The sequence below is a fragment of the Mesoplodon bidens genome (assembly GCF_964165515.1).
Source record: "Mesoplodon bidens genome assembly, chromosome: 20".
In the NCBI taxonomy this organism is placed as follows: Eukaryota; Metazoa; Chordata; class Mammalia; order Artiodactyla; family Ziphiidae; genus Mesoplodon; species Mesoplodon bidens.
In genome coordinates, this window is record NC_138181.1 from 23253196 (window position 1) to 23271674 (window position 18479).

At 34.5% G+C, this 18479-nt stretch overlaps 1 protein-coding gene across 2 annotated transcripts in view; it reads right to left on the bottom strand.

Annotated features, from left to right (window-relative positions):
• Positions 1-17428, bottom strand: part of MSR1 (macrophage scavenger receptor 1) — a gene marked incomplete at its 5' end in the record, with an annotated part of 57705 nt that extends 40277 nt beyond the window's left edge. For both annotated transcript variants that reach the window (XM_081220945.1, XM_081220946.1), the window contains 4 exons: positions 4795-4981; positions 9523-9935; positions 15671-15784; positions 17326-17428. In XM_081220945.1, coding sequence (XP_081077071.1) covers positions 4795-4981; positions 9523-9935; positions 15671-15784; positions 17326-17428 — 817 coding nt within the window. The remainder of the gene's footprint in view (positions 1-4794; positions 4982-9522; positions 9936-15670; positions 15785-17325) is intronic.
• Between the last annotated feature and the right edge of the window lie 1051 nt (positions 17429-18479).

The window sequence follows — 18479 nt, forward strand, 5'->3', positions numbered from 1 at the left end:
TTTTCTTTTTTGGTGCTTTTAGTTTCTGGAAAAAATATGCTTAAAATTTTTCCACATAACCATTATTTTCAGCAATGAGTCATATTTTATTTCTCTCAACTTCTCTTAACTTCCTTCCTCAAATGTTTAACAACTTTGTCTTTTTAAATCATGTCATCCCCCACTCCCCACCAAATTCTGCTTCACCACTTCAACAATGAAATTTCATTTAGTCCTTTAGACTTTTAATTGCTATAATTACTTGAGAAATATATTCAAATATCTTTACCTCTTTAATCTTCATAAATATTTAGTAATTGCTAACATAAAAGAGGAGGGACACAAAGTAATGACACTGATCCTACAATCAACATTAGATAAAGCACTCATTAATTAATACAATGTCTCTCTTGGGTTATAGTTTAATAAATATTTATTAAAAATTATGACTAGCTGCTGTAGAGAATATAAAAAATAGCTGTAATTTTAATGAACTTACTGTTTCCAGTAAGAGACAACATTTTGATAGAAGACAGTATGAGATATTTTTAGATATGACAATCATATTAGGAATTCTCTTGTGAAAGAATACTTAATGTTCAAAAGGAAGCAAGATATAAATGTCAGCAAGAGTATTACTACGGTGGGACCAGAGAAAGCTTCATGGAAGAGGTTGTATGTATGTCACCTATGGACATTAATGATAGATAAGATATTTTCAGATACAAATAGAAGAGGAAAGATATTCTTTCAAGTGAAGGAAAAGCCATGAGGCAGGATGTAAAAAGTATTGGGTACGTCAGAATCACAGTAAAATCAACTGAAATATTTGGTGTCAAAAAGGGAAAAGACAGGGAATGAGGCATTCATTCCCTGTAGTTAAGAGAAGCACTATAGAAGCACTTGAGCACTGCAGAGAAAAGTGTATGTGTAATAAGGAGGTGATAGAGAGTCTCTGCAATCTAGGGTGTCCCTCTAGGAAGGCTGCATTCTAACAAGAGCGTAGAAAGGATTGTAGTCTGAAAGACTGAGGCAGGAAATGATTGCGAGACTATTTCAATAGTCTGGCAGAGTAGTGATAAGAATAGTTTACACAGAATATAAAGAAGTGACAAGGGGTTAGAGAATGTGGAACATAAGAACTAATGGTATTCTTGGGAGAAAATAACAACAACAATTAAAATTTCTACCTTGGAATCTGGAAGAATGACATTGCCATTACAAAGTGTAACTTCATAAAAAGGAAGTGTTGCTTTCACTTATTCCTTTAAGGCATACACATTTGCTCACCCACCATATACCAGGCACTCTAACAGGTGCTGTGTATGGAGAAATAGACAAGAGAGACAAGACCCAACCTCATGGAACTCGCATTTTATTCGAGAAGATCTGTGATAAACAAATAAGCAAATGTATATATGAAACAGTATCATGTAGTTTTAAATACTATAAGGAAGTTAAAGTACACCATGATACAGAGAGATAATAAGAATGGGGAGGGAGAAATTATCACTAAAAAGGTAACTTTGAGTGGATCTAAGGAGAATGGAAAGCTAAGAGAACATTTAAAGGGAGAGAGAGCTGTCTAGTGCACATTATGACAGCAAGAAGTGAAACCAGCACTTCCTCCTTGTTAACTTATACTGTTCAATGGCACTTTCATTCTTCCAGCTCTCCAAGCTAGACAGAGGGAAAATTAGAAAAGAGGGCAGATAAGTAGATGGGTGCCAGATCAAGTAGGAGTTCAGTTTTTATTCAAGTCCAATGGGAAGATATTGGAGGGTCTTAAGAAATAAAAGACCTAATTATATGTTATTATTATTATTATTTCAATAACACTCTTTTGCTCTCTGTAGAATGGATTAAGAGTAGAATCAGGGAGAACAATTGGGAAGCTGATGTAGTACACCAGGCTGTAATACAGTTGCTTGAATTAGAGTCATAGCAGAGGAGACAGTGAGAAAGAGTTTTATCATATGGAAGAAGAGTTAACGGGACTCATATATGGATTGGATACAGGGAGTGAGAGAAAGAAATCAAAGCTTGCTTCCAAGATCTTGGAGTGAGTTACTAGTTGGACAATGACTCAATTGACAGATAAGACTAGGAAAGCAACAGATTTGAGGGGTGGATGAGGGTAGGTGCTCTAAAGAACTAAGGGTTTGGCGCAGGTTCGATCCCTGGTCAGGGAACTAAGATCCCATGTGCCATGTGGCATGGCCAAAAAAAGAGAGAGAGAGAGAGAGAGAGAGAGAGAGAGAGAGAAACAGAACTAAGGGTTTGGGTGTGGATTTGTAAAGTTGGGGATATTTAATTGAAATCCCAAGTGGAATTTGAAATCCCAAGTGGAATGTCTAATTGTTAGAGTGAAAGCTGATTAATTCAATTTTTCTTTATCATTGGTTTCAATGTAATACTTAAAGAAAACATGCAGTAGGGGCTTCCCTGGTGGTGCAGTGGTTAAGAATCCGACTGCCAATGCAGGGGACACGGGTTCAAGCCCTGGTCCAGGAAGATCCCACATGCTGCACAGCAACTAAGCCCATGAGCCACAACTACTGAGCCTGCACTCTAGAGCCTGCGAGCCACAACTACTGAGCCCGTGTGCCACAACTACTGAAGCCCGCATGCATAGAGCCCGTGCTCCACAACAAGAGAAGCCACTGCAATGAGAAGCCCATGCACCACAAAGAAGAGTAGCCCCACTCGCCGCAACTAGAGAAAGCCTGCACACAGCAACAAAGACCCAACTGAAAGAAAGAAAGAAAGAGAGAAAGAAAGAAAGAAAGAAAGAAATATATAAAAAAGAAGAATACATGCCATATATTCTATACAAGTTAGCTATAAACATAATAATAAATATACCTGCAACATTATAACCCAACAAACAGCTATCTATTTAGCCACTTTCCCATCTCACTCATCTTCCTTTTCAAAAACAATCATTAACCTGAACTTTGTGTTTCTCATTTTCTTGCATTTTAAAAACAACCATTCTCATTTAATGTGTATGTGTCTGTAAATATACATTATTTACTTTTGCTAAATCATGAGTATTAGAAACAAAAATCGTACTGTAAATAGTCTGGGACTTATTTTTTTAATTTTTCTTTTCTTGTAAAAATTTGGATATTAAGACTTCTTAATTATCCTAAACTAGTGTTATGTAAGATGAAATCACATGGATTTCTGTTTCTCTTGTTCTAATAAGAATTAACAATTGAAAGTCTAAAGTAGAGCTTAACAGACATGGTAGCTAGAATAAGAAGATCCAACATGAATTTAACTAGTGTTACAGAGGAAAGGATAGAGAGAATTGTGAAGAGGCAATATTCAAAGAGACTGAAGCTGATAATGTTCCCAAATTTATGATAGACTTAATCCACAAATATAAGTGGATTTAGGAAGAAAATGAAGTAAAACAAATGCCACATGGAAAAACTGTCAATATAAAAAACACAGACTAGTGAAATTATAGGTATTAAAGACAAAGATAATGGCAAGCAATCTGGTCATAATCATTTTAAAAGCAATAAGAAAGGCCATAAACCAGAAGAAAATATGAATAAAAATAATAACTGTTTCCCTAAGAAATATGTATGTGGTAAAACAATTTTAAAGATCAAGGACAAAATAGAAAAAATGAAATCAAAACATCTCACCACCAATGGACTTTCACTAAACAAATCTCCAAAAAATACTTCAGGAAGAAAAAAATGATCCCAGAAGAGATGTCACAGATACATTTAGGAGGAGAAAAAACTGGCAAACTCATGGGCTAATCTATATAAGTATTGTCTGTATCATGTAAGAAAAACAATCTTGACTAAATTCTTGGTTTAAAAAATACATAAAATAGAAATGAGCTATACTCAAAGACAGCAGGAAACCAGGGAAGAGGGTCATCAGAGCGTTTTCAGTTCCTTGTATATTTGAGGATGAAGGTGAAGATAGTGATCAACTTGTGAGTTTAAGATAAATTTTAAGGATGACTATCAGCAAAGTAAAAATAAATATAAGGTTTCCAAAACCTTTTTGGTGCCTTTGATAGAGAGAAAAGTTTAATGAGAAAAATTTCAAATAATCCTAAAGTTGACATGGAAGGAAAGCGAAAGGAACATGGGACTGGATAGAAATGGAGCACAAAATGACAGTAGAAATAAATATGGTGAAAAGAGATGGCCAGATTGCATAGTAAATTTTAAGAACTACTCTTTACAAGAGACAAGCCTAATACAAAGGATAACAAAGGTTGAAAGTAAAATATGAAAAAAAAGTTAAAATGTAAATAATGACTAAAACCTAGTATAGAAATATATATGATATATATACTAATTTAGAAGTCAGTAAGATTCAATTCACCTTGTTTTACTCACAGGAGCTAAAGAAGAAATTGACAAACTCATTGTTTTTTTGGAGAATTCAAAAGACCTTTCTAATTAATAATACAATTGATCAGGTAAGAAGAAACAATCTGTAAGTTTAGAAAAATAGAATTAACAAGCTTGATTTACAGACAGGTAGAGAACTTTGTGCTTCACAGAAAACTTGTATTTGTACATATGAGAAATTCTGAACAATAATTCATTAAACCGTAAGAGCAATTTCATTTTTTTTTTAAATCACCATTTAAAGGATACCAAGATACTGTCATCTTAACATGTCTTGATATGATCTCAAGGCTCCTTCTTCTGGATCTTTGTAGTAAAATTTGTAGTAAACTATTTTAAAACCAGAGAATTTCCAATATCAAATTTTTACATATATCAGTGCATTTTAGTATATCATTTTCTGGAGAATGAGAGGATATTTTACCTTGAATTAAAGTGATATTTTTCAGTGTCTGAGAATGTTCCCAATCCTTCAGCCTGAGATCATTAGTGATGTTATTCAACAGTTTCACTTCTCCTCTTATTTCCTGTTCCAAATGCACTTGTTTTTCTTCCAGAGACTTAATTTCTGCTGATGTATTGTACACACGCTCCTCTAATTTACTCATCTCCTGTGAAACATAAGCAAACATCCGCAATTTTTGTTACACACATAATTATCAAATATATAAGTTTAAGAAGCCCTACAAGTCAGGTTTTTAAAAAATATAAAATATTACAGTAATATTATGGAATAAGAATATAGAAATTAGAGAACAATTTTAAAATAGTAATTCTTTGGTTTTGAAGCATTCCTCTTTTAACTGAATGGCTGAATTTTCACACCCTCTGCCAGAAAAAAGTTGGTTAAATATATATCTAAGGTATGCTTCTATTCCCAAATATATACATGTCAAAATGCTAAAAATAAAATAAAATAAAAAAACTTGTCATATGGTTTTTAATTTATCCGAAGCGAAATTCTTTACACTGTACTTAGAGTAATTACAGTTCCTTAAATTCAACAGATTTGTATATTAAATTGTTTTATAGCAATAACAAAGTTTAATGTCATAATTCTCAGTGGTAATGAACATTAAGGATAGCTTTTCAGATTCAATAAAATCTCAACTAGCATTAACAATACCTATGTTCAGTTTTTTTTTATTGCCTTTGCATTTGAGATTTCATTATTATTTTACTGTTTCAAATGCATATATATTTTGTGTGTATTTACATATATGCATGCATATCTGGAGACTGAGCAAGACAGATTGTACTGCCTTCTGGGTTATGCTTGTATTTTTCACTCAATAATATAAGAATATTTACCTATTAAAATACTTAGAGACTACCTTATTTTCTATAATTTAGTGGAATTGTATTATGTATATTTTTCATAATTTGATACCTATTGATAGAGTTTTGAGCTGCACATAAATAATGCTGAAGTGAACACCATTTTATATATATCTACATATTTATACAAGCACTTCTATAGGACAGCTTCCTGGAACTGGATTTGATCAAAGGGACTAAATATTAAAATTTTTGTTCACTACTGCCATGCCACCCTCCAAATATATGGGACCATTTTTTAAATCTTTCTCAGTGTACATGAATGCTTACTTTTGCACTCAAACCCTAGGTATCATCAACATATTTAACTTTGTAGAGTAAGAGTAAACATAATAAAACCTTGTTTAATTTGCTTTTCAAATTAAGTATCTAGTCATAAAGTTTTTGACCATGTTTTTCTTTATTGCTTTTCCTTTCAAGTCTTTTGCTTGGTTTTCCTCTGGGCGCTGGGCTTTCTCTTTCCAGTGTACCTAACCTCATCTATCCTGGTAATGTTTTCTGTCTCTCTGTTCTTTTATTGCATCCTCTGTTTCCATGGTATGCTCTATACTTTTCTAAGGACTTCTAGGTTTAACTGTTGATAGATTCTCATTTCCCATTTGCACAAAGAAATAAACCAGGGGGTTACTGTTAATTAATCCAGGTATGAAGAGAAAATTTCACCTCCCTTCACTGGACTGGACAAGTTGAAGTGAGAGGATCAAGAGAGTCAAGTAAAACCTTTGGAAAGAAATGAACATGTACCAGATCTGCCTCTACAATAGCAGTGTACTCAAGCAGAAAGACATCCATTTTTACTGCTCCAAATGGCCTTCCCCCATCCAAAACCTTGTTCTAGGTTAGAATGTCTCTACCCTCTACCACCTCCCTCCCTATTTGGCATTTTCCGTACACTATGGTATAAAGGTGGGATAGTGAACGTGGATGATTGCTGAGTGCAGCAACATGGTAAATATGCTTGATGTCATTTAGGTGGCTGCAAATTGCTCCAGCTGTCAGGTAGTTCCTGATATCCACAGAGCAAAAGTCAGGGGACTAGCTGGTGATTTTGCTACCTAAACCCTGGGAGCCGTTGATGTTTTTCATACCTAAAGCTGCGGCTGCCTTTTTTTTTTCCTTTGAAAACTGCATGTGGTGCTCACATTAACCATATTTCACTTGAAATAAGTTTTACTAGGAAGAGAGAAAATGCATTTGATATATTTTTTAAAGTGCTATACAGCACCTACACACACCGTCCACAGTCTATCACCAGTGGCACTGCTAGAAACAGGCATTAATTTTTGCATTCTTACAGTCCTTTGTACGTACAATGGAGAGGATAAATCCGTCTCTCTCTGATTTCGGGTCAGTGTTCTCTTTTCTTTCAAATTAATGTTTGGTCTGTCCTTGCTAAACATTACGCCGCTACTACTTATAAACCTTTTCCTCAAACAGCATTTACTGATTGAGGCATTCATTTAATTTACTTATTCCTGCATTGGGCTAAAGATTCAAAGATGAATACAATTGTTTTAAGTGATGAGAATGAGATTCCAAATATTGTTTTCAGTGAGCAAGCACACGTGCACACACACACACACACTAGCACTGACCTAGATTCCAAATCTCCACAGATGACTACTGTCTTTTAAAAAAAAAAGCTTTGAAAAAATCATTAACTTTGGAAGTTCCTCCTTTCCCTTGTACCTCCACATCTAATACTGGGACCCCTTCCAAAATGTAAGTGCAATCTGTCCGAACAGCTCACTGGTCACCAGATTTTGGTTATTTCTATTAAGTATTACTTCATACAGGTTCAGGACTTCTACTGCCTTCCAAATGGTTTCCACTTTGGTTTCAATTCCTCATTTACATGGGTTCATAGATATTCTATAATCTCTAATGAGTTGGGGACATTACTAATATCAAATATATTATTTTTTCATCATGTCCATCTTCATTTTCTCCACACCCTGTCTCACTGTTCCTCTGATCCTGTTTCCACACAAAGTAATATTTCTTCCCCCTTCCTCTTTCCCTCCAATGTAATCAGTTTCTACTCCCATAGCTGACATTTTACTTTTCTCTGTTCCTCAGCCCTGGGGACAGTTGCTTCTTTGAGAATTTTCTCTAACTCCTCCATAGCTTGAGTCCTTGCTATTCCAACAGCATATGCTTGGGTACTTATTAACCGTGTGGGAAACACTAACAGTCAGATTTTGGAAGATGTGACAAGGATCAGAGACAGAATATCAAGGTTGGTGTTAGGATGAGGTTCACCAACAGGCTCCATATTTAAATAGCAATGTCACTGTCTTCTCAGTGATTGAATCTTACAAAAACTAAACATGGGGCTTCCCTGGTGGCGCAGTGGTTGAGAGTCTGCCTGCCGATGCAGGGGACATGGGTTCGTGCCCCGGTCCGGGAGGATCCCACATGCCGCGGAGCAGCTGGGCCCGTGAGCCATGGCCGCTGAGCCTGCGCATCCGGAGCCTGTGCTCCGCAACGGGAGAGACCACAACAGTGAGAGGCCCGCATACCGCAAAAAAAAAAAAAAAAAAAACTAAACATGTAGGGTGTCCTTTCTTAACCTGTTCAGTCTATTCTCTGGTCAATAATTTAGTTGGTTGCCACTGATGTTACAACTTCAGAGGCTTCTCTTTGCTCTCTATAAGGGACATCCATTTTTAACAACCACTACTGCATAACACTGTATCTATACAGAAAACAACCTCATTAATTCAGAAATGGTCTATTCAAGTAAAATCTACTACAAAGAGGCCAGCCTTGCTGAGCTAATGGTGGAAAATTTATAGATTTTAGTACAAAGATTGTAGTAGTACGAAGATTTGTAGTACGAAGATTATTTTTTTACATGAGTAATGAAGTTGTATCCATATGCTTATTTTTCATGGAATGGAACAATTATAATTACCCAACAACAAAAAATAATTCAATTTTGAACTAAACAACTTGCTTCTTAATTTCTTTCTCATCAAAACAAAGTGACCCAGAGGGTTGGCCACAGAATAGTTTAGAGCAAAGGTGAGAAAATTATGATTCATAGTCTTTTTCTGAAAAGAAATACTTATTGGATCACATTTTCACTCATTTGTCCATGTGTTGTCTACGACTGCTTTTGTGCTACAGTGGCAGAGTTAAGAAGTTGCAGAAGAGACCAAGTGGTCCCCAAAGCCTAAGGGTTGTATCTGGGCCTTTGCAAAGAAACTTTTGCTAGCAACTGGTCTGGAATATGCCTTGCTCTCTTGTCTTGTGTATTTGATCCTGTGATGGTAATAAGATGTTGTATAAATTATTCAAACTTTAATTCTTTAATTATAGTTACCTTTACACATAAAAACTTATGGCTGCTTCTTGGGAGTGACAAACTATTTTAAAATTTAGATTTTGTACTTCGCCCATGTAAATAAGGGTTTCATTCTTTTGATGATGAAGAAAGTTTGGGTTTCGTATAAAATTTGCAAATGCAGAGTATCTATCTGTCCAAATCTGCTAAGATAATCTAACAACTATAATTGGTTTCGAGAGTCTCAAGAGGCATTCTAACAGTATTTATAAAATTAAAATACCCTTAAGAGCGTCTATATTCAATGAAAAACAAACAAACAAATTTCCCCTTTTGCTGGGAATCTGGAGAATGCAGTGGGTAAATCCATTTGAAACTTTCTGGTAAGATTGCAAGAGGAATCAGGGTTAAGTAGAATGATGTTGAAACAGGGTTTGCAACTTCTTCTCTTCCCTGGACTACCTGAGGAGATAGGATCTAGATGGATTCAATCCCACGTATGACCTTCCAATACAAACCTCTTACCTCTTGCTGTTTAAATGCATTCTCTTGGACTCTGGCATTCAGTGTTGCAACACTGAGCTGCAAATCAAGCAGTGTGGTGTTCAGACTTATTAATGACTTGGAGACTTCACCTATTACATTTCCATGTCCCTGGATGAAGGAAAGTAAGGAACTTAGCTGGAGAAGAACGTCATTAAACCTTTCATCGGTTGTTACACTGAAATTTTGGAAATTCTTGGCATCTATGAGATTGGCTTCATTATCTGAAAGATATTGGATTCTCTTCTCCACGTCGCTCATGTGTTCCGTAACGACTTCTCGAAATCTCATTGCATCTTCACTGTCATTTCCTTTTCCTGCGAGACTTGCAGATATATCATTTGCATTAACTGAACCAACTGTGCAATTCTTCATTTCCCATTTCAGGAGTTGAGCTGCGTATTTAAGTAAAAATAAACAGAGTCATGCCCTGTAACCTTAAATGCATCCGCCATTCCATTCCACAACACTTCATCCCATTCTAACGTTCTGAATGCTATCCTAAATCAGGCATGTATTTTAAATATACAAAGTATGAACCAAGGTAGGCATACTGCTGAGAGGGAAACTGTCTCCTTTTCCCACTTTACATTAGAGTTTATCCCACAGTTAAGTCACTCTTTCTGAACTGCTGCTTAGATGAATCTTCTGGGTCTGAGAGTAAGAGTAAATTCTAGAGATCATGAAGTACACTGTATGCTGGTCCTCAGGTGTGCTGTTAGAGTAAAACGAGATAATGCTTAACACAGCGTCTGCCGTAAACATGTTGAGTAGGTTAGTTATTATGAAGACAAATGATAATGTGACAGAAACAATACGTAGTATCAATAAAGGTAGAAACATGAGTGTTATCCACTGTACGAATAAAGTCTTGGCCCATCTCCCTTATCCTATCACTAAGCTAGCAGAGAGTTATCATTTTCAGTTTCCACAGAACTAATTTACTGTTGGTAGAGCAGGAAACTGGATAAAAGAAGTTTTTTTAACTTCAAAAAATATTGTTTATGTAAGACTCCTCTTTACTTATCATAAAACATATATTTATAGCAGAACATTTAGAAAAGACAAGTAATAAGGAAAAATAATTTACCATTAATCTCACCATCCTGAATTAAGTGCTAACATTTTGGTATATGCCTATCAAATTTCTGTTCCCACTATCATATTATCATCACAAAAGCAAGATTTTATATACAATCTGGAAACTAGCTTTTAATTAGTACTCTATCATAGACTTTTGCATATTTTTAATATTGTTTCACAAAAATAATTAGAATAACTACATTGCATTCTATGTGTGATTCTACCAGATTTATTTAACAAAACTCCTACATTTACTTTGCCTCTGTTTCTACTAATATACTGAACACTTTGATGGACAATCTTATAAGTAATTATTTCCTGAATAAAAAAATTCTACTAAATGGTATTTGGGGGCATACGGCAGTGCTGATATATATTTCCAAATGGGCATATGTTCTCTAAACAAGCTAATTATCCTTCTGAAAGGATCTAGAGAAATATGTTTATAGTTTCAAAAAATGAAAGGCATAAACATGACTTTTGCAGATAAAAATAATATATAATTACACACAATGAAGAAAATGTTAAACACCATTTTATATAATCAGTGGCGGTTAAGATTTTATTGTTTTTTTCATCTCTTTATATATCTATATTGTTTATACCTTTTAGCTATGTATATATCAGTCTGATCCATATTAATTTGAGGGCATAAGATTTTCCATATTTGACCATTACTGAGCAATAAAGAGTAACTTAATATTGTTTAAAAGTATATCTACATAGACAGTGATATCTGATCTGTCAGTTTCCTTAATAAAATGATATGGCAATAGTATCAGCTTTATAGGTTTCTGAGACTTAAATGAGATTACACATGAAAAACATTATATTCCAACCTGAGCTCAGGGCACCTGTTACACAAATGGGAGCTTGATATTTGCACAGGAACAAGCTGCCTGGTTCTGGAATCTAGTTCTATTCCTCCATTACTAGCTGGATTACTCTGAGAAAATTATTTATCTTTTCCTTGATTAGGTTTCCCCAGTGATCTAAAAGTAATAACTATCTTACAGTGGTGCTGAGGATGAATGCGATAGGGCATGTAAATCAAGTAGCACACAGATGGCACGTGTGAAAACTCTACTCAAATTAAAGTGCCTTATCCTTGAAAGATATTATCTTAGTTACAGAGTCTTCACCACCTTTACTTAAAGAAGCTGTTTGATGATGGTTGTAATTGTGGCTATGATTATATTAAGTATTAAACTACATATGCAATTAAATCCCAATTAAAAAAACATATTATATCATATTTTCCTAGTTACATTCTCTTTAAAATTAGTTTATTTGAATTAATAAAATATGTAACTACATTTTGATATAATCCACAAACGAGACCATATTGCATGTACATTATTTTACATTTCTAAATTTATCAATAAACTATACAAAACAGTATACTTCTTACTTGGATCTCATCACATTTATTAAATTAAATGTAGGGAGCAAGTTTTGGATTGACAGCCTCATTCATGGAGTCATCAATTCTATGATTTATTTATTAAGCACCTACTATATATAAAGCACTGCTTGAGTGACTCTGGGAATAGAAAATGACTGGGAATGGATTTTGACTTTAACAATAAGGAATCTAAACTAATAATATTTGCAAAATTATCTCAAGCTTGTCCCTTAAAATATTTTCTTTTATGATAATGACTGCTTTTTTAGGTAGCAGTTAATAATCCAGGTTCTGGAGCAGAACTGCCTGGATTAGCGATTCTTGCTTTTTCCTTTATAAGCTGTGCCTTTGAGCAAATTAATTGGTCCATGCTTCCATTTCAATATCTGTATAAATGGGATACTACTAGTCAGTGTTTAAATAATTAAATGAGCTGATATATGCAAAGTGCTTAGATCTTTTCCTGGCACATAATACACATTTGATACTTTTCAATATTTTAATTATTATTAAAATTTCAGATTCAATATCTGTAGGCCCAATACTGATAACAAGGGGAATTAATGTTGTGTAATATAAAAAAAATTGGGAGGAGGTTGAGTGTTCCATGAGAAAGGTAGTATCTGTGCTTTATTTATTTATTTATTTTTTATTGGAGTATAGTTGCTTTACACTGCTGTGTCAGTTTCTGCTGTACAGCAAAGTGAATCAGCCATACGTATACATATATCCCCTCTTTTTTGGATTTCCTTCCCATTTAGGTCACCATAGAGCACTAAGTGGAGTTCCCTATGCTATACAGTAGGTTCTCATTAGTTATGTATTTTATACATAGTAGTATATATATGTCAATCCCAAAAGAGAAAAACAAATATCATATATTAATGCATGTATGTGCTTTAACAGACATATTGATCTAATTACTCAACCATATAATTTTTACTTTCAGTGGAAATACTTTTTATTTCATATGGGTAAAGCAAAACTTCTTCACAGTATAGAAAGGGAAGATTTGATTTAACAAAATGTCATGTAACCAAGGATTTTTCTTTAATACCAAGTTCAACATGAACTGACAATAAAGGTTATTTTTTGCTTATAGATTTAAAAACACAATATTGCTTATTTTCCCAGATCTTGAATGAAAACTAATTTAATCCTTATTTTCTTTTAAAAATTTAATACTGTATCAGAAATCTAAATAAAGAATGCCAGAGTTCATATTTTCAAATGTTCATTTCTTTCATTATCATCAGAGAGATGCCATTTTGTGACTTTTCTATCTTACATTTGAAAGGAGACAAATTTTATGGCTTGTGCAAAGACCTAGGGAGAGAGTTATGTTTGATTTTACAGATCACATTTGCTCTTTCATGTTGGCAAAACCTTCTTTTACCAAAAATTTATAGTATTTTGAGCTAAAGGATCTTCAGTGTATCAGTAACAATTTATATACATTAATCTTAGATTATATCTTATTCTTCAGAGACATTATTCTATGTCGCTGTACTGTGATAGTGATCTAGTAACTCCTTGAAGAAAAGGTAGCACGTGGAGAAGATATTATAATTAAGAAATATCTTTCAATGTATGAGACACTTTAAATAGAGTTTTCATGTATAACACTTTATTTTATCTACTGATTTATATTTGCCAAAACAGAGTAATTTCTATCATTTCAGGGATACATTTTGTCTATATTTGAAATTTTTGGATATCAAGTAGAGATATGTATTGCATTTTAGTTTTCTTTTGGAAAATATTCTGACCTACAACTTACAGCTGTAAATGGATTGTCAGTGTTTATCATTCAAGTATGATAGACACAGGGAGATCTGTTTCAAATTCTGGTGAATTTGGGTGCTAATGTGAACTTATAAGATTTGAACATTTTTAGCTTTTTGTCAGTTGTAATAGGTACATGCTACAGTTTTAGGAAACAAAGCTACTTCAAATCAATCATTGTCAACCCTAGAAAAAATGTGTTGACTTGGTAGTATTTTCTAATAGCCCAGAGATTTTTGAACTTGGTTAGAACCCTGAAGTCTTTCCAGACTTCAGTTCGTATTCTGCCTGGGCCTAGTAGAAAGAAGTTGCACTCCCTGAGGTTGGCTCTGTAGGCCACGGTTTGTATAAAAGTGATGAAATGTACCAGGTTCTAACTGGCTGATAGCTAATGATCCCTAACAATGACACATGTTTCAGTTATGCATTTCAAACTATAGATAAGCATATACATAAACAGCACACAGATAATCTCAGTTCATCAGGAAGTTAGTTGTTTAATGACAAACATATCAGGTTCTCTTACTTAGATGGCTGTGGTTGGTTTGACAGGTTGATTGGTTCCACTTGTTGTGGTTGGCTAATGTTTTTGTTTCAAAATAGGAGTTGATGTTTACATATGGAAAATATTTTCCTGCCTAAAATTATGACAACTCCGTTTTGTTTTGTTTTTTTATTGGCCAACCATATTGTGTTCTAAAACCCCGATTGCACTGGGAGATAACACAGCACAGAAGTTAGGAGTCAGGAGCCATGGTTGGGAACTCCAACTCCATTGCTGAACAGTTTCCTTTTGCGGATGATGAGGGTAAGCAGACATCTACTCAAGGGTCACTGTAAGGTGTATTAAGATAACCTGTGGAAAATGTATAGCCTAGTGCCTGAACATAGTACATGCTCAGAAACATTACAAAAATGTTACAGTTATTGTTGTTTTCGTTATCATTTCTTTCTTAGTAGAATTTTGGCTTTGTCTTGGAATATTCTTTAGGTTGTCTCTTGGCGGAGGAGGTTTGGCCTTTATTAGGAGCATTTTCTTATTAATCTGATTAGTATATAAATTCAAATGCCAATCAAATCCCTCAAAAATGCTCCTGAGGAAAATAATATTTACAGATTTGCTTGAGTTATATGCAAGCCATCCACCTCCGTAGAAATCCTCAAATTTATCCCCAATTCAGGTCAAACTCTCCAAAAAAAAAAAAAAAATGTACCTGAAAAACATCACGTAGAACCCAAGCAAAGTGTTCTATTTTTCTTTTTCTTTGAAAGGATGCTAGCAGGTTATTTTTAGAGATGTTTTAAATAATACCCTTATGAAATATGTGGCCATATAAACTATACGAATATTACTGAGGGATAGGCCATTATTGTATGAGGTTTCCTCTGTTTGAAGACGCACAGGAATACTTTCTGCTCTCAATACTAGAAGTAGAAGTGTATTTCTTGAACAACTGGCTTATTTTTAGATTTTAGGCATCATTAATGTAAATGGTCATGTTTATATCCTCACATTGGCAACTAGAATACTTACCACGAAATTTATGATGCACCATTAGAAATATATAGGACTTCAGGGGATAACATTTTTGAAATGGTCTAATTCTTTCCATCTTACCTTTACGTATCTATATTTTGATCTCAAACTTCCATTTTCTATGCTATTTAAAAACATTTTTTTAACTTAATAACTTTGCAGAATCTATTTTTTCATGAAATAACTCTGAGGAACACTTTGTGATGTGAAGTCACCCGTATGAATCTCCCATATACAAAAGACTGAATGCTTCTTTTTGCTCCTGCAATAATTAATTCACAAGATGAGTTGCTGAGTTTCAGAACTCTAGAATACTGTACCTGCCACTATTCCGATGATAGGTACAAGAACTACAAACACAAGGAGATAAAGGGCAATCAGTGCAGCTTTGAAAGACTTCATTTTCTCTTGAAGAGTTGGGCCATTTTTAGGATCTGAAAAACAAAAGCCCAACCTACTGTTAGGAAACTTACTCTTCTTACTTAACATTTTTGAAATCTCCAATTATATTGTTAGTATCAAACCTACTGGAATAAAAAGGGAACAAAAAAATAGGTTCTTATTTATTCAGTAGAAAGCAAAAGGGACAGTCACAGAAGAAGCCAATACAGGCATCAGTATGGACATTTGATTTTCTTATCCATTAACTAAACATCCAGGACAAAGGTACTATTCTCTGCAAGTTGTACTTGTCTAATCTGGGGGCACTAGCTGGAAAATTTTAGTATTGATACCATACCAACATACATGCAAACCTAAATTTCATTCTTCTATTTCACATGGGAATATATTCTGGGAGAAAAAATTCTTCATGCAACTATATAATAATACCTTTTTTTCAGATTTTAAGTGAGATAAGAGAAACATTATTGCCAATGATAATTATGCAAATTGTCTCTCCTAATTCCATCTCAATAGTTTTGTATTTGGATGCTTCTTATGATTTGAATATAATGTGAAAAAAATGAAATAAAATGACTCACATTTTGACTAAACTTTGGAATGGATCAATGAAGCCCATTCTCTGGATATTTCAGAACATAGTAATATTTTAGTATTATTTGTTTATATGGAACACCAATTCACATAATGGGATGCTAATTGTAGAAAAGATAACTCACTGTAGAGGGGAATCTTACTAGCAAAGAAAGACATTTCTCTGATTAAGTGAATACAAATTTCTTCCCTATGGCTATTGTTTTTATTGTTTAATAAAAAAGAAGGATAAAAGTTATGTGAATGTAAAAAATAAAAAAAATTAAAAATAAATTAAAAAAATAAAAAAGAAGGAAATTTTGTTCTCAGGTTGTAAACTCCTAAACTAAAACAAAAGTTTAGACATTGTTCAATAATGTTCTATGAGGGACTGAACAAAAAAGGAGAAAAAAATTAAGTAAAGAGAAGAAAACAATAAAGAAAAGGGGGAAAACCGAAGGAAAAGAGAGAAGGAGCGGGACTTCCCTGGTGGCACAGTGGTTGAGAGTCTGCCTGCCAATGCAGGGGACATGGGTTCAAGCCCTGGTCCAGGAGGATCCCACATGCTGCAGAGCTACTAAGCCTGTGGGCCACAACTACTGACCCTGTGAGCCACAACTACTAAAGCCTGCATGCCTAGAGCCTATGCCCCACAACAAGAGAAGCCACCACAATGAGAAGCCTGCACACCACATCAAAGAGTGGCCCCTGCTCACCACAACTGGAGAAAGCCCACGCACAACAAGGAAGACCCAACGCAGCCAAAAATGGATGAATAAATAAATAGATAAATAAATAAATAAATACTTTTTTAAAAAAGAGAAGGAGCAACCACACTATAAGCAAGATGGGATGTTCCATCTGTCAGGTGACTGAATTTGAAATCCACCCTGGCAGATGGAATATACACATTTAGGGTAAGTCTCAAGACCATAATTTTACATAGTGTCACTAACTCTAAGGCCAATCTCCACGAGCACCCCACTCTTATTCTACTTACTTGGAGGAAGCAAAGCGGTCATTGAGCGAGCATCAAACTTCACAGATTCTGTACAGCTATTAGTGTCCTCCTGTTGATTGGGAAAGCTCTCCCATGGTTCCATACTTCTATCAAACACGTGGAAAAATATGATAATTACACATGGAATTGCTAGGGCCCTTTGGCAAAAAGTTTCAAATTGAAATTTATAATTAAAATCCAATTTTAGCAAGGGAACAAGTATAATTAGTTAGTTAAATTTACATATCTGCCCTATATAGCAACATATTATACTTACCCATAAGTTTTAATTTTAACATTAAAAGACAGATTTACACGAACCCACTCATGTATCTTTCTATGTACAAATGTGTACCTGTGATTGTAGATGTGTGTTTTTTTTAGAGTGAGAGGTAACTTTGCTCTCTTAGCTAAAAAAACCAACCAAACAAACAAACAAAAAAACCAACTGGCAGAAAACAACCATTTAGCTGAAAAGAAAAAAAGAATTTCCCTGAGAACAAACAGTAGCTGAAGAGTTGAAGGAAAGATTTCCTGTGATCTTTTATCAGAGGTTCCAGATAGAGCAAACAGTTATGCAAAATTCGGAACAAATGTTTCCTGTGATCTTTTATCAGAGCTTCATGAGCCAAGTTTTCTTTTGCCAAGGCATCAGCTTTATTCCTTTAGAAAAATTTAACAAAGTCTAGACACAAGATTAGGAGCCAGCTTGTTTCTTTTCCTTTGTCTTCCTTTCCTTCCCTTCGCTTCCCTCCCCCCTTCCCTTTCCTTTCTCTTCCCTTCCTTTCCTTTCTTTTCCTTTTTTTTTTTTTTTTCCTTTTCTTTCTCACACATTTTTCTTTCAGGGCTTCCTTCACTATATACGTTGGCAGCACCTCAAATATGTGCTTGTATCTCTTTAAGCACAATCTATTATATTTTATGACCCAGTCTATGTCTATGTCTCTTTAAGGTGCATCAGAATCATTTGAAGGGCTTCCTTTAAAACACATTGAGGGGCCCCACCCCCAGAGTTTCTGATATTTGGGGTAGGGGTAAAGAATTTGCAATCCCAACAAGTTTTCTAGTGATGCTGTTGCTGTCCATCTGAGGACTGCATTTTAAGAACATTTGCCATGAAAAGAAATTGTATGACTTCTTCTTGGAAAGAGTTC